Source organism: Oncorhynchus mykiss, chromosome 12, assembly GCF_013265735.2.
Source record: "Oncorhynchus mykiss isolate Arlee chromosome 12, USDA_OmykA_1.1, whole genome shotgun sequence".
Classification (NCBI taxonomy): Eukaryota; Metazoa; Chordata; class Actinopteri; order Salmoniformes; family Salmonidae; genus Oncorhynchus; species Oncorhynchus mykiss.
This window is the reverse complement of record NC_048576.1, coordinates 75,177,994-75,200,225: the sequence shown is the minus strand read 5'-3', so window position 1 is coordinate 75,200,225 and position 22,232 is coordinate 75,177,994. Positions and strand designations below refer to the sequence as shown.

The following is a 22,232-nucleotide window of genomic DNA, read 5'->3' as shown; positions in this document are numbered from 1 at the left end:
GCGAGCAAGAGTAGAGAGGAGCGAGAGAGAGGAGCGAGCGAGAGAGAGGAGCGAGAGAGAGGAGCGAGAGAGAGGAGCGAGAGAGAGAGGAGCGAGCGAGCGAAAGAGAGAGAGGAGCGAGCGAGCGAAAGAGAGAGAGGAGCGAGCGAGAGAGGAGCGAGCGAGAGAGGAGCGAGCGAGAGAGGAGCGAGCGAGAGAGGAGCGAGCGAGAGAGGAGCGAGCGAGCGGCGAGCGAGCAAGAGAGGAGCGAGCAAGAGAGGAGCGAGCAAGAGAGGAGCGAGCAAGAGAGGAGCGAGCAAGAGAGGAGCGAGCAAGAGAGGAGCGAGCAAGAGAGGAGCGAGCGAGGAGCGAGCGAGGAGCGAGCAAGAGAGGAGCGAGCGAGGAGCGAGCAAGAGAGGAGCGAGCAAGAGAGGAGCGAGCGAGCAAGAGAGGAGCGAGCGAGAGAGGAGCGAGCAAGAGAGGAGCGAGCAAGAGAGAGGAGCGAGCGAGCAAGGAGCGAGCAAGAGAGGAGCGAGCGAGGAGCGAGCGAGGAGCGAGCAAGAGAGGAGCGAGCGAGCAAGAGAGGAGCGAGCGAGCAAGAGAGGAGCGAGCGAGCAAGAGAGGAGCGAGCGAGCGAGCAAGAGAGGAGCGAGCGAGCAAGAGAGGAGCGAGCGAGCGAGCAAGAGAGGAGCGAGCGAGCGAGCAAGAGAGGAGCGAGCGAGCGAGCAAGAGAGGAGCGAGCGAGCGAGCAAGAGAGGAGCGAGCAAGAGAGGAGCGAGCAAGAGAGGAGCGAGCGAGCAAGAGAGGAGCGAGCGAGCAAGAGAGGAGCGAGCGAGCAAGAGAGGAGCGAGCGAGCGAGCAAGAGAGGAGCGAGCGAGCGAGCAAGAGAGGAGCGAGCGAGCGAGCAAGAGAGGAGCGAGCGAGCGAGCAAGAGAGGAGCGAGCGAGCGAGCAAGAGAGGAGCGAGCGAGCGAGCAAGAGAGGAGCGAGCGAGCAAGAGAGGAGCGAGCGAGCAAGAGAGGAGCGAGCGAGCGAGCAAGAGAGGAGCGAGCGAGCGAGCAAGAGAGGAGCGAGCGAGCGAGCAAGAGAGGAGCGAGCGAGCAAGAGAAGAGCGAGCGAGCAAGAGAAGAGCGAGCGAGCAAGAGAAGAGCGAGCGAGCAAGAGAAGAGCGAGCGAGCAAGAGAAGAGCGAGCGAGCAAGAGAAGAGCGAGCGAGCAAGAGAAGAGCGAGCGAGCAAGAGAGAGCGAGCGAGCAAGAGAGAGCGAGCGAGCAAGAGAGAGCGAGCGAGCAAGAGAGAGCGAGCGAGCAAGAGAGAGCGAGCGAGCAAGAGAGAGCGAGCGAGCAAGAGAGAGCGAGCGAGCAAGAGAGAGCGAGCGAGCGAGAGAGGAGCGAGCGAGCGAGAGAGGAGCGAGCGAGAGAGGAGCGAGCGAGCGAGAGAGGAGCGAGCGAGCGAGAGAGGAGCGAGCGAGCAAGAGAGCGAGCAAGAGAAACAGCGAGCAAGAGAAACAGCGAGCAAGAGAAACAGCGAGCAAGAGAAACAGCGAGCAAGAGAAACAGCGAGCAAGAGAAACAGCGAGCGAGCAAGAGAAGAGCGAGCGAGCAAGAGAAGAGCGAGCGAGCAAGAGAAGAGCGAGCGAGCAAGAGAGAGCGAGCGAGCAAGAGAGAGCGAGCGAGCAAGAGAGAGCGAGCGAGCAAGAGAGAGCGAGCGAGCAAGAGAGAGCGAGCGAGCAAGAGAGAGCGAGCGAGCAAGAGAGAGCGAGCGAGCAAGAGAGAGCCGAGAGAGGAGCGAGCGAGCGAGAGAGGAGCGAGCGAGCGAGAGAGGAGCGAGCGAGCGAGAGAGGAGCGAGCGAGCGAGAGAGGAGCGAGCGAGCGAGCGAGGAGCGAGCGAGCAAGAGAAACAGCGAGCAAGAGAAACAGCGAGCAAGAGAAACAGCGAGCAAGAGAAACAGCGAGCAAGAGAAACAGCGAGCAAGAGAAACAGCGAGCAAGAGAAACAGCGAGCAAGAGAAACAGCGAGCAAGAGAAACAGCGAGCAAGAGAAACAGCGAGCAAGAGAAACAGCGAGCAAGAGAAACAGCGAGCAAGAGAAACAGCGAGCAAGAGAAACAGCGAGCAAGAGAAACAGCGAGCAAGAGAAACAGCGGAGGTATTTTCCAGAGAGGGAGAGTGAAGCTTACTAAAACATCCCATCAGTGCATGTATATTTAATCTACCCTAGCAACAACTAGAGAGAGGAAGAAAGGAATCCATCTTGTGTTCTATCTGACCCTCTGCAGTATAAACAGATAGGACAGGAGCTCTAACCATAGTGTGACTCATTCTTTCAGCTCGCACAACATTTCTCTCCAAATGCCGCCGAGGCTTCCAGTTCCCTTTGAACAAACGGCTGTTATTTGATGTTTGTGCAGGTGTGCTAGCTAGTACCATTTCAGGAGCTTTTCTTACTTGCCATTTAGACTTCACCTGGCTAACACTGTACAGAAACCCTTTCGGCTGTGTCCGAAATCAGTCTTGCATACTACTTATTAAAAATACATACTGTGTACTAATAGCACTACATACTATTTAGAATGTACTGTTTAGTAAAAACGTATGCCGTAAGCAAAATACTAATCATCCATTTTATTTTTAATTTCACCTTTATTTAACCAGGTAGGCCAGTTGAGAACAAGTTCTCATTTACAACTGCGACCTGGCCAAGATAAAGCAAAGCAGTGTGACAAACACAGTTACACATGGGATAAACAAACAGTCAATAACACAATAGAAAAGTCTATATACAGTGTGTGCAAATGGCATAAGGAGGTAAGGCAATAAATAGGCCATAGTAACAAAGTAATTACATTTTGCTATTAAACAATGGCGTGAGATGTGCAGATGATGATGTGCAAGTAGAAATACTGGTGTGCAAAAGAGCAAAAAAGGTTAATAAAAACAATGTGGGGATGAGGTAGGTAAGATTGGATGGGCTACTTACAGATGGGCTATGTACAACTGCAGCGATCGGTAAACTGCTCAGATAGCTGATGCTTAAAGTTAGTGAGGGAGATATAAGTCTCCAACTGGAACAAATAGCAAAAATCGCTGAAGTCATTGGAAGCAGAGAACTGGAAGGAAAGGCGGCCAAAGGAGGTGTTGGCTTTGGGGATGACCAGTGAGATATACCCGCTGGAGCGCGTGCTAAGAGTGGGTGCTGCTATGGTGACCAGTGAGCTGAGATAAGGCGGGGCTTTACCTGGCAGAGACTTATAGATGACCTGGAGCCAGTGGGTCTGGCGCTGAATGTGGCATACAGGTGGCAGTGGTTGGTGGTATATGGGGCTTTGGTGACAAAAGGGATGGCACTGTGATAGCCTCAAACTCTACTCAGCAAATTGGATGCAGTCTATTTTGTAAATGACATCGCCGAAGTCAAGGATCGGTAGGATGGTCAGTTTTACGAGGGTATCTTTGGCAGCATGAGTGAAGGAGGCTTTGTTGCGAAATAGGAATCCGATTCTAGATTTTATTTTGGATTGGAGATGTTTGATGTGAGTCTGGACGGAGAGTTTACAGTCTAGCCAGACACATAGGTATTTGTAGTTGTCCACATATTCTAAGTCAGAACCGTCCAGAGTGGTGATGCAAGTCGGGCGGGAAGCAATCGGTTGAAGAGCATGCATTTAGTTTTACTAGCATTTAAGAGCAGTTGGAGAACACAGAAGGAGTGTTGTATGGCGTTGAAGCTTGTCTGGGGGTTTGTTAATACAGTGTCCAAAGAAAGACCAGATGTTTACAGAATGGTGTCGTCTGCGTAGAGGTGGATCGAGGAATCACCTGCATTATGAGAAGGCATCATCAAATGTCCGATCACACTTGTTCCTCTGCCAGCTGTTCAATTTAGTAGGCCATATTCTGATTATCAACTGTTGTCAAACACACGTGCAAAAATACGGGTCTCTTCCTCAATAGTGTGCAGCGATTTTTACTCTATGAAAAGCAGAAATGATTATTACATCCTAGATTTTAAAGCATAATACATTTTTGAAATTTCACATTTGACTTTATTTTCACAATGACGTTATCGGGGGAAGACTAACTCAACAGAAACACTATTTAAAAACAGGGAAAATACGTTTTTAAGAAAGTCACCATGCATCCCAAACAAGGTGTTGATCCATGGCAAACTGCCCTATCTGTTAAAACAATGTCACGCTCTCCTTTCTGTGTGCGTCTGACCATTTATCAGCCCGGATCTGCTGGGGCGGCGATGACGCAATAACGTTCTTGGTGGGGGTGGCTATTTTGGAAAGTTGCACACAGCAGGCTAACAAGGCGCTTGTTATGTCATCAGCGGTCGACTGTTTCTCCGCTTCGAGAGAATGGCAGTAATCAAGTATTTTCAGGGAGGGAGGGGAGGGAAATTAAATGGTCTCAGAGATTGACTAATGCTTCTTATTTTTGTTGCCCTACTTTTGGAGAGAAGAGAGAGGAAGTATTTTTGGGTGTTATAAAATGGCAGGGGGAAGATGGCTGTAAATTGAGTGTTGAGAGCTGTCTGAATGAGAGGACAAAATGCTCATTTGAATTCAAATCATCAACCCTGTGTGAACGCACACACAATTCAATGATTTGTTCGACCAAATAAAAAAAACACATTTATCCATTAAAACACAGGTCTTCTAAAACAGATATTTGAAGAGGTAGACATGGAGAGTAAGACCAAGTACCTGAGGGCTTTAGTGTTCCAGCTACAGCTGTTCTGTAAGTAGCCTGACTACCAGGAAAAACTCAAGTCCCAGGGACAAGAACTGGTAGTTCTGATCAGTTAACTTACAGTATGTTCTGCAATGAAATAGCTAAGGCAGCTAGGCCTATATTTATCTTACATGATGAACAATGAATCAGGTTTTATTATCAAAATGGAGGATCGCAGTCATTCAAAACACTATGGCTAGCTCTCCCTCTCACATCCCACTTCTTATCTCTCTCGCTTTCTCTCCCTCAAGGTTAAGATGTTCCTGGGGCCACTTGATGCTCAGTGCATCAGACCAACCTTCCGCCCCCCCTAGTCTACCCAAGCTTATTTTCAGGCCTTACTCACTGCAGTCAGCCGCTATCCTCTCGCCCTAGTTTACAATTCAGCCAAGCACAATGACCATACAAGCATAAAGAATAAGCTACTATTAGCCTTAAAGAACACAGTCTACCTAGTCATGTAACACTCCTCATAAGTCCCCATTGCATTTGATCTATAACAAACAGCAGGGTTGATAAAAACTAAACCAAACCACCAGGTAGCCTAGTGGTTAGAGAGTTCAGCCAGTAACCGAAAGGTTTCTGGATCGAATCCCCGAGCTGACAAGGTAAAAGTCTGTCGTTCTGCCCCTGAGGCAGTTATCCCACTGTTCCCTGGGCACCGAAGACGTGGATGTCGATTAAGGCAGCCCCCCACCACTCCGATTCAGTTGAACATTCAGTTGTACAACTGACTAGGTACCCCCTTACCCAATCAGAATGGGTTCCATTTGCGTCTCTCTGTCTTGCAACACTTTTTATACTAATGCTTCTAATGTGATGAGACATTTTATAAAACATGTACTCTGTTGGTTCCTGGTACCTTTTGTCCAAGCAGTAGGTTATGGATTTTGCATGGTGTGTTATAAAAATGCATCAACCCAAACAAACAGCAACACACATTTCAGGGGTTATTAAGTTCCATAGAAGGTAGAAGTCGTTTTTTGTGCAGAGGGGAGGCCCCCCTTGACCCCCTAGCATCCTCCCACAGCCCTCACCCCTCTTACCTCTGCGTGGATGTTGGGGACAGAGCCGCTGGAGCCGTTCTCTGCGATGGCGCTGTTGGAGCTGTTGGGCGAGCTGGGCCCGGAGCCAGGGGCACTGCTGCACATGGAGGACACTGCAATGACAATGGAACAGGCCACTCAGAGACAGAACCAACCCAGCATCCCAGGCAGACAGACACCACCGCCAAAACCCCTGTGTGGTACAGCCTTTCTCCAAGCTTGCATCAAACTCTACAAATGTGTGAAGAAATGTCTAGGTTTTATCAGGCTTTTTTCTATGAGTATACAGAAAGGTAGAAACAGAATAGACTAACATTGGTAACATATACATGGAATCAGAGAACTAGGAAAAAGGACTTCCCAACGTTTCTTTGACTCTTTCAAAAGGCCAACATTCTTAGTCCCAATCCGAACGTTCACAAAAACCCTGTTCTCTTTTTCCCTGCTCCACTGCCAGCTAACCCCCCCAAACCCATCCCTTTTTGTCCTATTCAAGCCTTATGTATTAATCCACACCCTATAGTCCCTGCTATTTTTGTTTGTCTCCAATAAGCACCTATATTTAGTCCCAGAAAAGCTTCTGCTTTCATTAGCAGATGAAACGGGCGAGTTAAATCAAAAGCCTCTTAAAGCATAGCTTCTGTTGTGGTCTCGAGAACAACCAGCATTTATACGATCTCCTATGTTTACATAGTAGTTGCACGTGACATGGAAACGGCTAATAGGGCAAACCCTTAAACCTAACATACGGTAGCTAGCTCCAGTACTTGGTCTGGAAAGGCATTGTGTGGCATGTGTATATAGCCAACCTGACTAAGTGGGTTATGTAACTAGGTCCTTCTGGGAAATTAGCTTGAGTTGTAGAGTGCCGTGGCCCCTCCGGATGTCTACTTTTACCATCAGGCCAGTGTTGAAATGACTGTTTTATGTTAAGTAGGGTGTGACTTTAGATGATTTATGGTTCACCCAACTGGATGCTTCTCACTGGGGTTGGTTTACAACTATGAAATGGCACAGGGTGTGGAATTCCAGTTGAAGAGTGTACAATGTATTTGTATGCGATTATGTAAATGCATAATGGAAGAGTGTGTAAATGCATTGTGTGTGTGTGCTCTCACCAGAGATCTCGATGGCTCTCTTTTTGAAGGTACTTATCACTGTCCCGTCCTTCCTCCTCAGCAGAGGACTGCTCCTCCTCTCAGCTACCTTCTGTTTTAACCGCGAACGCACCTTCAGATTGGGCTCGGAGGCTGTCGGAGCGAGATGGGCGAGAGAGGGCGAGAAAGCAATGAGAGGGCGATCGAGAAAGCAATAGGAGAGCGATCGAGAAAGCAATAGGAGAGCGATCGAGAAAGCAATAGGAGAGCGATCGAGAAAGCAATAGGAGAGCGATCGAGAAAGCAATAGGAGAGCGATCGAGAAAGCAATAGGAGAGCGATCGAGAAAGCAATAGGAGAGCGATCGAGAAAGCAATAGGAGAGCGATCGAGAAAGCAATAGGAGAGCGATCGAGAAAGCAATAGGAGAGCGATCGAGAAAGCAATAGGAGAGCGATCGAGAAAGCAATAGGAGAGCGATCGAGAAAGCAATAGGAGAGCGATCGAGAAAGCAATAGGAGAGCGATCGAGAAAGCAATAGGAGAGCGATCGAGAAAGCAATAGGAGAGCGATCGAGAAAGCAATAGGAGAGCGATCGAGAAAGCAATAGGAGAGCGATCGAGAAAGCAATAGGAGAGCGATCGAGAAAGCAATAGGAGAGCGATCGAGAAAGCAATAGGAGAGCGATCGAGAAAGCAATAGGAGAGCGATCGAGAAAGCAATAGGAGAGCGATCGAGAAAGCAATAGGAGAGCGATCGAGAAAGCAATAGGAGCGATCGAGAAAGCAATAGGAGAGCGATCGAGAAAGCAATAGGAGAGCGATCGAGAAAGCAATAGGAGAGCGATCGAGAAAGCAATAGGAGAGCGATCGAGAAAGCAATAGGAGAGCGAGCGAGAAAGCAATAGGAGAGCGAGCGAGAAAGCAATAGGAGAGCGATCGAGAAAGCAATAGGAGAGCGAGCGAGAGAAAGTTGTGAGTTTAAATCAAAAAGACATACAACAGAAACCATAAACAAACAGCTCATATCCAAAAGCACTATGGACGGCTGCAAATGAGGATATTTATATATCTTATTGACTGGGGACACTAAGACTGAAATAAATGTCCATTTGCAACTAACCCCTCCTTCACGCAACTGCTTTTTCAGCCCATTGTTGTTGCAATGAACGACAGACCAACTTAGACTAATGGAAGTAAATAAAACAGATTGGACCCCAGGAAGAATACCTGCTGCTTTGGCAAAAGCTAATGGGGATCCAAATGAACCAATATGGAGGGAGGGGGGAAAAAATAGGAATTGGGGCAATTAAGCAAAAGCCCCGGGTTTAATTTAATTAGCATCCAATAGCGGTGCTTTCCACTGGTCATAAGTCCCAGTAAGCACGAGCTAACAAGTCTATGGAAACAATACCAAACAACAAGCAATATAATTAGATCTAGATACATGGGATCCTTCAGGATATAGACACAGCAAGCATATATTTAAGCATATGTCATGGGTCAGCTTCTCAGACCCAGTTTACTGCTGGACTAAAACACGTTCATTGGAAAGTCTCCCATCTCCATTTAGTGAACCACCCCTCTCCATCAGCTTGTCTGTGGGTGGGCTTAATTATCTACATGAGTGAGTGTGTATGTATGTAGCTATTGCCCACCAGTCTTCACAAACACTGCTGCGGTGACTCATTCTGACTCATACCAGAAAAGGAGAAACACTAAATGCACGCACACACACACAGGTAGGTGCTTCAAAGTAATGCAGACATGCAACCACACACAGTGCATCCACTCACCAGTTTTCCGGAGAGGGAAATCGTCCCTGCCCTCGTAGGACCCCAGTAGTGGGGGCAGTTTGTAGGAGGGCGGCGTTCCCGGAGTGTTACTCTGAGGGGGGGAGTTGGGGTCCAGAGAGGTGTGGTGGGCCCCCCTGATGAAGCCATAACAGGTAAGATAGCAGAATCAGTTGATACTACTTGTGGTGTAGACAAGACATTCTCTGACTAGATTAAAACCTCTATCCATTTGGCATGACACCCGCTGAGGAAGGTAAACAAGTCATACCACTCTCTGGAGTTAAGTATTTTTTAACAGTTCACTCCGGGTCAATGCATCAGTGTAGGAGCTCTAAGAGTCCTAGCTAAGGTGTAGCCCTTCCTCCATATTCATTAACCATTAACTTCCATGGCTCTTGGCCAGTCTGCCAGCTAACGTTAGCCAGCCTCAGAACTCAAATTAGATGTTGATGGTTAGGCTCACCAGCATTTCTGGGGGAAGGAATGGTTTAGTCCGCCAGGTGTACCAGGCTCTTTTTTGCTCAGGAGGAACTCCTGGAGCTTCAGCTTCACCTCCGTACTGGCAATGGCACCTTCCGGAACAAACCATCACAACACAAAGCTATTATAACGCTAACAAAGACCAACAGCTATGGAGTAGGAGGATCTAGAGCTCTAAACTAGAGCAATAACAGCAGCACTGTATCACTAAGTAAAAGTGTGATTGAAATATACAGTAGATATGTCATCTGTTTTCACTTCCTGAAAGCTTCTCCTCATACACCAGATATATACTGCTCTGTGTGTGACTTCTGTGTACTACTCACTCTCTTTGCCCTTCTCCTTGTTGCGTAGCATGAGGAGCTGCTGCTCCAGCCTCTGTTTCTCCAGCTCCTCATGCCTCTGCTGCTCCAGCTTCCTCTTCTGCTCCAGCTCCTGCTGCCGCTTGGCCGCCAGGATCTCCTGCTGCTGCTGCAGGGACGCCAGGGGGAAGGAAAGCCAGAGAGAGGGGATGTCAAATGAAGCTCAAACTGACTGCCAGAAACTGACCGGTCAAGTGGTGTGTGGCTAAAGACGTTTCTAAACCCACCTCTTCCCCCCCCCACCCCCACCACCAGCCTCCCTAAAGCGGATCCCAGTTACCTTCAGGTGCTCCTGCAGCTGAACCTCATGCTGGCGTGTCAGCACCTCATGCTGCTTCTGGAACTCAGCGAAGAGAAGCTGTTTCTGAAGCTCCTGCTGCTGCTTGAGGAGGAGCAGTTCATGCTGCAGTTGCTGCTCCCTCATGGCTGGGTCCACTCCTCCACCCAGGGGTCCCAGCCTGGGATCAGTCCTCAGGTCCACGGGACCACCTCCAACACCCTGCTCACTGCCGCCCACAGGGCTCTGCATCCCCGAGGGGAGAGTTGTCTTCACCTCCACAGCTAGATGGAGGAAGGGGTGGAGGGCAAAAAGAGAGAAGCGAGGGAGACAGGGGAAAGGAAAGGAACAGGCAAAGAAGAAAATAGTTTGTTAAATGGTGGTCAAATAAAGACAAAGTACAACAGTTTAATATAGGCTTTTCTTTCACCAATCAGAAACCAAACATCTTCAACAGATACTGCTGCAATGGTGAGGTTAAAATTCAAGGGCTGAGAAGTAATTCCCTTTGATAGTCAAACTGTAAGCTAAATGTCATTTCTAACATAATACATATGTATTTTAGCCATGTGGCTTGGCACAGATCTACTGTATCTCACTGAGTGAAGTCAACAAGGGCACACTGAGTAGGTTAGAGAGACATTCATTGCAGTGACAACCAGTTTCTATAAAGGACAAATATGTCCCATCTAATAGAATGACCCTGGCAACTGACCCGGTCCATCTTTCAATGTATTACTGCTTTCAGAAATCAGACCAGGAGTTCAATAATGTTTGGCATGCTAGCTCTCTCTGGGGCCATTGCATAATTCCACCACGATGACAGAGTTCAGTGGAGTTGGACAAACTGTCGTACAGTACACACAGCAGGAGGAATAAAGTTTGGGGCCTGTTCTTCGCTCTGCTGGCAAAAGTTGGAAGGGTGCATGTGTTATTTAGAACACTTAGGAGGAGTGTTTAAGTGTACTATTTTAAAAGTATGATTCCACAGAAGTGTGTGAGTGCTTATGTGGTTACTGAACAATTCATCACAGTATATACACGTTTATACAGTACATACTTAAATGACTGAAGGAGCGTCTTGGAGTGTTTCCGTGCGACTGTTACACACAGAGTCATCACTTCATCAGCTGATGAATCAATCATGGTTTACTAGTTATTCATTTTGTATGGCGCATGTTATCGCCATGGATCACGCTAGGTAACTCTATACTAGTGTGTCGGTGTATACATTTTGCTCAATAGGAGACAGTATTGAACGGTAGGGATGGGAGCAGACCATGCTAAAAATAGCCAAGGTGACAATCGATACAGAGAGAGCACACCATTATATAACCTGGGAGGACCACAGTAGGCAGAGCCAAGACCGGGACGAGGGCAGAGCCAAGACCGGGACGAGGGCAGAGCCAAGACCGGGACGAGGGCAGAGCCAGGGCACTCTACGACACTCCGGGAGCTTTGTCTCTGAGACAATAAGCACAGAGCTGGCAACGACGCACAGCATCCCAAAGCCGCAAAGCCACTGGCAAGCGCTGCTGCCAAACAGTCAAGAAAGCACAGCCACCTGGCAAGGGCCACTCTACGGTTTTCGACCTTCCCTTAAAATCGGCAGGGAAATCAGGGATTGGAAGGGGCTATTGGGCTATTGTGTGCCAAAAGTTGGCTTCCAATGCACCTGACAGTTTCCACCAACCATTTGTTTCACCTTTCATTAACCCTCAATGGCCACAAGGCTTGATATTGGTGCAGGGTCAGAACTCAGCAGGAAAAGACGCTAACATCTCAAACAAATGCAGAAAAAAAACAATGGAAGAGATTAGTGGGCAGGCAGAGAAGCACACAGTCTGCAACAATGGTCAAGGGTAAAGAGGTTGACTGCCGCCAGTGCATTGGTGGATGTAGAGTATTTGATCCCAGCTGCAGGCTAGGACCTAATGAGAAGGCACCGATTCCGTGTCACAGATGGTTAAGTCACTCAGTGACCAGATAATGAGAGAGAAGAGATAGGCTAACTCCTGTGGAAAAAATAAATGGGAGACTGAGGGAGCAGCTAGCACTAGCTGAAAAGCACTGCTTTGAAGAGTTTGATTCTGAATGCAATGGCATCTATGAGTGGACCTCTAAGCCCGGAGAACTAAACCAGTTATTTTTCAGGTTGCATGTCGTTAAAGATATACATAAAAAATATATCATTTAAAAAAAAATATATAATTTTAAAAAAGTAATCTAGGGTCAGATAAGGCTGGAAATTGCCAGGGACATTCACAACACTTAGGTGCTGATAAGTATTGTGATTCTCACGATATACACTGCTCAAAAAAAATAAAGGGAACACTTAACACAATGTAACTCCAAGTCAATTAGCAAGACACCCCCAACAAAGGAGTGGTTCTGCAGGTGGTGACCACAGACCACTTCTCAGTTACTATGCTTCCTGGCTGATGTTTTGGTCACTTTTGAATGCTGGCAGTGCTTTCACTCTAGTGGTAGCATGAGACGGAGTCCACAACCCACACAAGTGGCTCAGGTAGTGCAGTTCATCCAAGATGGAACATCAATGCGAGCTGTGGCAAGAAGGTTTGCTGTTTCTGTCAGCGTAGTGTCCAGAGCATGGCGGCGCTACCAGGAGACAGGCCAGTACATCAGGAGACGTGGAGGAGGCCATAGGAGGGCAACAACCCAGCAGCAGGACCGCTACCTCAGTCTTTATGCAAGGAGGAGCAGGAGGAGCACTGCCAGAGCCCTGCAAAATGACCTCCAGCAGTTCCTGCAAGAGGAATGCATTGATGCTATGGACTGGCCCGCCCGTTCCCCAGACCTGAATCCAATTGAGCACATCATGTCTTGCTCCATCCACCAATGGACAGTCTGTTGCACCACAGACTGTCCAGGAGTTGGCGGATGCTTTAGTCCAGGTCTGGGAGGAGATCCCTCAGGAGACCATCCGCCACCTCATCAAGAGCATGCCCAGGTGTTGTAGGGAGGTCATACAGGCACGTGGAGGCCACACACACACACTACTGAGCCTCATTTTGACTTGTTTTAAGGACATTACATCAAAGTTGGATCAGCCTGTAGTGTGGTTTTCCACTTTAATTTTGAGTGTGACTCCAAATCCAGACCTCCATGGGTTGATAAATTTGATTTCCATTGATAATTTGAGTGATTTTGTTGTCAGCACATTCAACTATGTAAAGAAAAAAGTATTTAATAAGAATCTTTCATTCATTCAGATCTAGGATGTGTTATTTTAGTGTTACCTTTATTTTTTTGAGCAGTATATCTATATATATCTATCTATATCTATATATATGAATGATAGTGATTTTATTGCGATTTGAGGTTCCAAACATAATGCTCACTCATGATTTAATCCTAGATTAGACCTAATCTAGAGTTTAACTAGGTTTATAATTAAGCCGATGTTTTGCACCATTTACTTTTTAAAGACTAGATTAATAAATCACTAAACTACAGGAGTGTTCATAAATTCAATCTGAAGTGCCAGAGTATGCACTCTGGGCAATCATAAATTCAGAGCGTTTCACTCTCGGAGCATCCAGAGCACACACTGGACACTCTGGCCGAGGAGTAGGGTTGATCCGAGCATTCTGACCTCACAACGGCACTCAAGCACCCAAGGTAACTGGCTAATGTTGGCTAGCTTGCTAGCTACTTCCAGACACAAATGAGATAGGGTGAGTAAAAGGGTGAGTAAAATGGTCAGAGGTGCTAACAGAGCTGGTTAGGCTGTTTTCATGTTATCTAAAGCATTGGTGACTCTGTGCTGCTGGCAAAAAATGTATTATGCTTTTTGCCCATGTTTACAGACACCGGCTATAGTCAACGGGTGTTGAGTCTGTAAATTCATCAGTTATTCTGTGCTCTGGCACACTCAGACAAGTGCTCTGCTTCCGCAGGGCAGCTCTCTAGGCCCTCTACTCTAATATTTTTACCAATGACCTGCCACTGGCTTTAAACATAGCATGTGTGTCCATGTATGATGATGATGATGATGATGATGATGATGCAACCATATACGCATCAGCAACCACAGCTAATGAAGTCATTGAATCCCTTGCAGTCGGAGTTGGTCTGTTTTGGAATGGGTGGCCAGTAATAAACTGGTCCTGAACATCTCTAAAACTAGGAGCATTGTATTTGGTACAAATCATTCCTTAAGGTGCTAGATCACAGCTGAATTTGGTAATGAATGGTGTGGCTGTTGAACAAGTTGAAGAGGCTAAATTACTTTGCGTTACCTTAGATTGTAAACTGTCATGGTCAAAACTAATAGATTCAATGGTTGTAAAGATGGGGAGAGTTCTGGCCGTAATAAAGAGATGCTCTGCTTTTTTGACACCACACTCCAAAAAGCAAGTTCTGCAGGCTCTAGTTTTGTCTAATCTTGATTATTGTCCAGTCGTGTGGTCCAGTGCTACAAGGAAAGATGTAGTTAAGCTACAGCTGGCCCAGAACAGAGGGGCACATTTTTGCTCTTAATTGTAATCAGAGGGCTGATAAAAAATACTATGCATGTCAGTCTCTCTTGGCTCAGAGTTGAGGAGAGACTGACTGCATCACTTCTTTTTATAAGAAACAATGTGTTGAAAATCCCAAATTGTCTGCATAGTCAACTTACACAAAGCTCTGACACACACACACCACCAAGGGTATTTTCATAGTCCCCAAATCCAGAACAAATTCAAGAAAACATACAGTATTATATAGAGCCCTTATTGCATGGAACTTCCATCTCATATCGCTCAAATAAACAGCAAACCTAGTTTCAAAAAGAAAGAAACACCTCCCGGAACAACGCCTGGCCCATATTTGACCTAGATAGTTTTTGTGTATGCATTGATATTTAGGCTGCATGTGCCTTATTAAAAATGTATCTGGTTCTGTCCTTGAGTTCTTGTCTAATGATGTTTTGCATTATGTCATTCTGTATTGTGTCATGTTTTGTGTGGACCCCAGGAAGAGTAGCTGCTGCTTTTGTAACAGATAATGGGGGTCCTAATAAAAACACAAAAAAAGATACCATATAGCCAGAGTGAATTTACGAACGTACCCTATGACCAGTTATAATGTGTCATAATGGATTTACTATAGCAATATGTTCACATTCTATTTCTACAGAAACAAACCAGCACGGGTCATTGCTAGTTTGTTAGCTAGCAAGCACAGTGAGTTTTCACTTCAGGCTAATGATTAAATACATTTTTAACATTTACATTTGACACTTTAGTCATTTAGGTGGCGTTCTTATCCAGAGCGACTTACAGAAGAAGCGGGTTAAGTGCCTTGCTCAAGGGCGCAGACAGATTCTCATCTAGTCGACTCGGGTTACTGGCCCAAAGCTCATAGCAGCTAGACTACCTGCCACAGTCAAAGAGTGAGCCAGCTAGTTGAGTGATACATGTTTTATCATGTTTGTATCTTACTGAAAATAAAGCACATACACTGACATTTGATTAATTTAAACCTTCTCCTGTGGTAGTTTTGATTTAATCCTTAAACTAAGTTTAACATTTATTTTAAAACAATGGAGCAACATGACATTTGATATTGTTTTAAAGTCCAAATTAAACTTAGTTTAGGATTAAATGTAACTGATTAATTTAAAACTAGGTTGAAAAACTTTGTGCAACAAGATTAAATGATAAATCTTGATTTAAACCAGTTTAAGAGTTAATCCATGTTGGTGCAGCCCACCCTATACAACTGCTGCAGATAGAAGAGAGAGCATGAAGAAAATAATTTTGATCAGTCAGTGCTGATCAAAGTCAGTGCTGATCAAAGTTTTTGGTCTTTGCCGAGTGCGGCTGCAACAGCATGCTTTGAAACTAAATTTCAGCCAATTTTTCTGTATCAATAAGTAGTAAGTAAGCAGTAAGTAAGCCTGCCCTGGAACTGAACCTTCCCCCTTGTCCTTCATTCCTCCGTTTCCCTTTTTTCCTCTATCACCACCTCCACCCCCTTTCCTCTTGCTCTCCCTCCCAGGTGAGTGTGGAGTAGGATAGCTATGCCAGGCTGGATGGTAAATGAGTAGGTATAACTGTGCTTCAGAGGGAGGCCTTTGTCAAAATGCAAAAACAAATGATTTCGGGTGCGAAACAAATACTTAAATCTGTGTTTTTTTTTGTTCTGCAAGCGATTAAGTTCAGTCCTAAGTCAGCAACTACCCATAAAGATTAGCATTTTTACAATGCAGGGAAAATAAAATGGATATTGATAACGGTAAAGTGGAATAACAGTTGTAAATCACAATAGCAGCTTGCCTCTAGTACATAAGGCCACATAGAGGCTTAGGGGTTGGAGGACTTTGGGATTAGGCCTCTGAGGTAGACCATACTTGCAACTTAATATTTGGAAGGTGTTCTTAATGTTTGGTATACTCAGTGTACATTCACATTGTATGTCACAGCATTAGGCAGGATTTTCACCTTAGAGCTTGCTGATTGGAACGTGCAGAGTTAACAGGGTAATGATCCAATAGCTCTGTTGGAGCTCTGGCGGAAGCTTTCGGCTTATTCCAAATAAGATTACTATCCTTTATCAGTCAGCTTCTAAATATAACCTTCCAGACAATTGTGTGTGTGTCAGCCATTTGACATCATGTCGTCCCTTTCTTAAGTCGCCAGGAAAGCTTTGGTTGTTGGGTGCCAGCCAACCAAATGAGCTTAACATAGATCACCCAAAACACCTCAGTCAAAGAGAATATGGGGGAGAAGGCATTGAATGAATGAGCCAAAGGGAGCGTGCCTATTGCGATGTACCAGGTATTCCAAATGATAGCCAAGAGGCCTTCCGTTAAAAAAAAAAAAAACTATTTACAAATCTGAAATCTGTATGTCAATAATGACTTGTAAAAGCCATCAATGGTGCTCAATCAATCAACGCTCTCGTTGGTTGGCCCTCGCTTCATACTCGTCGCCAAACCCACTGGCTACAGGTCATCTACAAGTCTCTGCGAGGTAAAGCCCCAGCTCACTGGTCACCATAGCAGCACGCGCTCCAGCACCCACCCACAAAGCCAATTCATCCTTTGGTTGCCTTTCCTTCCAGTTCTCTGCTGCCAATGACTGGAACAAACTGCAAAAATCACTGAAGATGGAGACTAATATCTTCCTCACTAGCTTTAAGCACCTGTATGTGAGCTGTCAGAGATGCTCACAGATCACTGCACCTGTACATAGCCCATCTGTAAAACAGCCCATCTACCTACCTCATCCCCATACTGTATTTATTTATGTATCTTGCTCCTTTGCACCCCAGTATCTCCACTTGCAAATCTACCATTCCAGTGTTTAATTGCTATATTGTAATTACTTTGCCTCCATGGCCTATTTATTGCCTTAACTCATTTGCACTCACTGTATATAGACTTTGTTTTATTTTTTCAACTGTATTATTGACTGTATGTTTGTTTATTCCATGTGTAACTGTGTTGTGTGTCAAATTGCTATGCTTTATCTTGGCCAGGTCTCAGTTGCAAATGAGAACTTGTTCTCAACCAGCCTACCTGGTTAAATAAAGGTAAAAAAAATATAAAAATTACACCAATATTGGTGTGACATGATTGGTTGTTGTCAGAGTGGTGCAATGTGCACAGAGGTATTGGGCTCCATTGCAGTGTTCAAATCCTCAATGAATTTGTAGACACACAAAATACTTTAATAACACTGTCTGGCTGTGAATTGTGCATTCAAAAGAAATCATTTGGTGTTGCCTGCTCCACTCCGTTTCGAGACAGTGAGCAGAGGCAGTCTGAGAAATGATACTTTTGATGATCGGCCCAAATTATCAAACGAGGGAACAGCCGCCAGGAGAACTCACAAGGGAGTTGCATCTGAGGCGGAAGGAACTACCATCAGTCCCATAGCAAATCAGCTATGTGCCAAACAGGTGTGGCTTTAACTCTGCAGCAAAAAAAAACTTTCTATGAGGTGCTGCATGGTTAATTATAGATGAATAATACATTTCTTTCTAGCCCAATTGATTATTGAGGCGATAACATGCTTGAGGCGTTAATTTCTCATCTGAGAACTCCACCACCTTGTCCTAGACAGACGGTTGCTAAACTTCTGGGTTCAACTTTGGTTCAGAAGTCTACTTCAAAAGAAACAAACCAGACAAAAACAAAAAAGCAAAAAAAATGGAGGGAAGTGAAAGATAACAGGAACCAACAGACTATTTTTGGTCAGAAATGGGACGTTAAAAATGTCACAGTTTGAACAGCCAAGAAAATAAAAATAATATGGCCTCTTTTTAAATGAGGCAAAAAGTTGCTTGTAAAATCCTTGGCCCTGTTTGTGTGTTGACAGGAAAAGAGAGGGTGGGAGGGAGGAGGCTAGGGCAGAGAGGAGAGGAGGAACAGCCCAGTCATCTGGGTGAAGCTGTTGGTGGCCCTGTGATTAGTGAGGACTTGGGCCAGCCAGGAGGTGGCTGAGAGACATGGAGACAATGCCAAATGTATTTCCAGGTCCCTAAAAACTATATTTGTGGCCATATCCATACCGAAATGGATGCAATTTGACTGTCTGCAGACGTCACCAATGAAAATGTACACACACACTTTAATGGCATGGTCCATGATTAAGCAATCCATTTATAAATATTACGACAAAAACAACTAAATGGCCTTCGCATACACCCCCTATCCTGTAACAGTATCCACCAGGAATTGTTTAAGTTATGCTTGTGCTCACCTTATTCTAAATTAAAAATCACAATATACCTCTAAGAATTCTACAATCTAACCAGAGACGTATTGTAATTTCTAAGTTAGTTTACAACAAAGCTCTATTCTTTGCCACACGAGTTGAAGGGGGTTCACCTAGGAGTCATGATAGGGGCTGTACCAAATGTTTGATGTATTATAATAATTGATTATGCTTATGTTGTATTAATAGAAGTTGGGGGGGGGGGTTATAAGACCCTGCCCTCCTTACATTTATAGGGTCCTAGCCTACAGATTAACAATATATATTCATTATAGAGGTTTAGTGTTGTTTTCTGGTCTCTTTGCCTCTTATAAAAAGAGACCCCTCTGAGAAATGTGTGACTGTGAAGACATCTCTTACACTGCGCTGAGTTCTAAGAAATGAGTTAGACATTCCACTGTAAATCAACTTGGACATTTACTGCTAAGCTTTTAGATAACTATATAAAAAGAGTTTTAGTGTTGAGTAGGCAAGGTTTTGGTCTCATGGGTAAAAGAGAATAACATTTAATAAAATAACATGGGACCTTTTCTTTGATGCAGAACTTACCCGGAAACATGCGTTATGTTCCTGTTGTCAACTTCTGTATGCAATTGCATTAATAAAGGTTTTTTAATGATTTAATTAAAGATATTGTCATAATGCTAATTTCACCAATGAGCCAATGATTGACAAGGAAACAAACCCAAACAGAGTCCTTAAACAATAATTACAGAAAGCAGGGAGGATGCTCTTGGAGAAACAGATACCTCAGAATTTAAAGAGTACAAAATAAAAAACAAAAAAAAAGTTTGCAACCTGACAAGATGAAAAAAATGAGGCAAGGGGTGGGGTGGGGGGGGGGGGGGGGTACTTCCTCATTAAAAATAAACTAGGGTATTGCCTAACACTTGTGTGGGGTTTCAAGGCAGAAACAGAGGAAGAGGTGGGAGGGACATTTCTGGACAAGGAAGCCAACTAGCCCTAATCAATGAAAGGGTAGATACCCTGGGGGAGGGACAGGAAACAGAGCACTCAAATTTACTCAGATTATATTTTACTCCCTGGATTACAGTAATCACCTGGAAAAGAGAGTCTAAAAATAGCAATCCCCTTGCCCGCCCGCCCGCCCGCCCCCCCCCCCCCCCCCCCCGTGATGATGGCGGTTTGCATAAAGGGTATATTATATACACACACACGTTAGAGGGAGATGGAGAAAAGGTACGCAGGATTTAGGGCTAGCTCAATGTTTACTTGGCTAAAGCCCTGTATCTAGTCTGTGATAAAAATCAAAACATACTGTATTCACTCAGTGCCCCTGCATTTGCCAACAGGCAACACGAGTAGGCCTAATATTGAAACTATGTTCAACACTTTTACGACTGATGAGGCCTTACAGTGCAGTGCAATTGACTGAATAGAAATGTCTATTTAAATGCTTTATTTTGTGTGCCATCATTGGGAAGAGGAAGACCAGTAGACGGCTGTGCTGGTTTGCCACAGCCGTTATGTACAAAAACCAAAGTTTTCCCAATTAAGACAGAAAGATCCATCGCCCAAGGGAGTATTCTAGCTTACACACTCCACTGCCAGCTTTGTGTCACCTAATTATGCCAACCACTCCCTCTCTTCCAGAGCTGGGGGTCATTTTAAACCTCCACTCAAAGCCGTTACTTATACGAGACGCTGTCACACAAAGGCATGGATTGTGCCTCCTCTGCCCCTTTTTCATGGAAGATGTGAGTCTTCTGGAGAGAGGGCCAGAGGAAATATTTCTTCCTAATCAAATGATCACATGAATTAGGCCCTAGCCAGACAAGGATGGAGGAGAGGAGAACTACAGGCCAGGAGAGCATAGCAGGAGTACAATAAGGGTGGAACGAGTTTGACATCCAGGGTGCCCCCCTGTCCCCTGTGTAAGACTTCTTTGATCCATCCAATCCGACCAAAATATCAATGAGATAATTTTTTTGCTGTCATGAATTATGCAATCCATTAAAAGTCATCCAATAGGCGAGCACGCTGTTGCTAAGCAGATGCACTAGCATTTTAGACTCCAGGGGATCTAGTGGGAACCCCTGCTGTGTTTGACATTGGCACTTTTATTTAACTAGGCAAGTCAGTTAAGAACAAATTCTTATTTACAATGATGACCTACCCCGGCCAAACCCTACCAATTGTGGGCCTACCAATTTACCCCGGCCAAATTGTGCACCGCCCTATGGGACTCCCAATCACAGCAGATTGTGATACAACCTGGAACCAGGGTCTGTAGTGCCTTAGACCCCTGCGCCACTCAGGAGCCCCAATAAACCTGTCAGTAAGTAAGTGTATTTTGGTCTTCTTGTAAAAGGCTTCAATTAGTTTCAAGTTGCGGCTTTTCATGCAATAAGTACGTACATTTTCAATTGATACTGTACATTTTCCTCCTGAGGAACCCCTCTGTTTTCACTCTCATCCATCAAAATGGCTGCATCATAGTCTAGCCTACATCTGCTTCTGGGCTTCCATCTATAGCTAGAGCCAACGGCACTCTCCCTACACCTGCAACCCTTTCCTTCTCCACCATTTTCAGAGCACCCCGAACCTCATCTCTCCCTCTTCACTCTCTCTCTCGCTTCCAGCAGAGATTAGACACAAGCAGTGACAGAACAAAGTCTGCCTGCGAAAAATGTCTGTTATAAATAACCCTGGATTAATAATGCACGGGGGGGGGAGAAGGGGTAGCACACTGCGCTTTTAAAAGCGCAAGCTTCTATTTTGGTTTTTCCACATTTTTGATTGCTGCTCGCTCTAGCTTCCAGCTCATCCCTGCCATCTTCGTCTTGGATGCTGCAGAGGCAGCTACAAAGGGAATATGGCGTTCCCTTGCAGAGTACAGGCTTTGATCTAGCTATATCTGTATACGTGGAAAAACACATTAAAGAGCGACTGCCCCTAAAAAAAAAATCAAATAAAAAAAAATCAACTAATCCCTTTGAAAACAGAGTCAGAAACATTTATTCCAGTGTCAAAATTGACTACAAAGTGTAAATCGGATAATTTGGTCATTAAATCTGTCTTGTTTGGAATCTGTGCGTCACAACGAGTAAATGAGGGTTGGGTTTGAATTACAATTGTCAACAGATCATGCCCACTTTTGCCAAGCTCCAAATGCAAAATGCCCGCCGCCCAATTCTCTTCCCTTCATTGAAATGTGGCTCCATTGTTTCATCACCCCCAACACGTTCCAATGATCACGTGCCCTATACGACTAGACCATGCCTCCACAGCCAAAAATCTATGGTTTGCATGCCCTGCCGAAGGAACCTAGCTAGTTTGTGGAATAGGCGCTTGGAGTTCGTCGGTCCCCAAGTCTGCACCAGTAACGCTAGGTCGACCGATTATGATTTTTCAATGCTGATACTGATTAAAACTGACAATTTAATATATTTGTAATAATGACAATTACAACAATACTGAATGAACAACGAACACTTATTTTAACTTAATATAATACATTAAATCAATTTAGTCTCAAATAAATAATGAAACATGTTCAATTTGGTTTAAATAATGCAAAAAGTGTTGGAGAAGAAAGTAAAAGTGCAATATGTGTCATGTAGAAAAGCTAACATTTCAGTTCCTTGCTCAGAACATGAGAACATATGAAAGCTGGTGGTTCCTTTTAACAGAGTCTTCAATATTCCCAGTTAAGAAGTTTTGGGTTGTAGTTATTATAGGATTATTTGTCTCTATACCATTTGTATTTCA

At 45.0% G+C, this 22,232-nt stretch overlaps 1 protein-coding gene across 5 annotated transcripts in view; it reads right to left on the bottom strand.

Annotated features, from left to right (window-relative positions):
- LOC110538386 (histone deacetylase 5) overlaps positions 1-22,232 on the bottom strand; it is an 80,186-nt gene that overhangs the window by 16,221 nt on the left and 41,733 nt on the right. For 3 of the 5 annotated variants that reach the window (XM_021625178.2, XM_021625174.2, XM_021625175.2), the window contains 6 exons: positions 9,775-10,055; positions 9,459-9,615; positions 9,116-9,224; positions 8,653-8,786; positions 6,880-7,011; positions 5,762-5,874 (listed from right to left, as the gene is read on the bottom strand). In XM_021625178.2, the coding sequence (XP_021480853.2) occupies positions 5,762-5,874; positions 6,880-7,011; positions 8,653-8,786; positions 9,116-9,224; positions 9,459-9,615; positions 9,775-10,023 (894 nt within the window). In that variant the 5' untranslated portion in view covers positions 10,024-10,055. The remainder of the gene's footprint in view (positions 1-5,761; positions 5,875-6,879; positions 7,012-8,652; positions 8,787-9,115; positions 9,225-9,458; positions 9,616-9,774; positions 10,056-22,232) is intronic. The other 2 variants (XM_021625176.2, XM_021625177.2) reach the window with 1 other exon arrangement.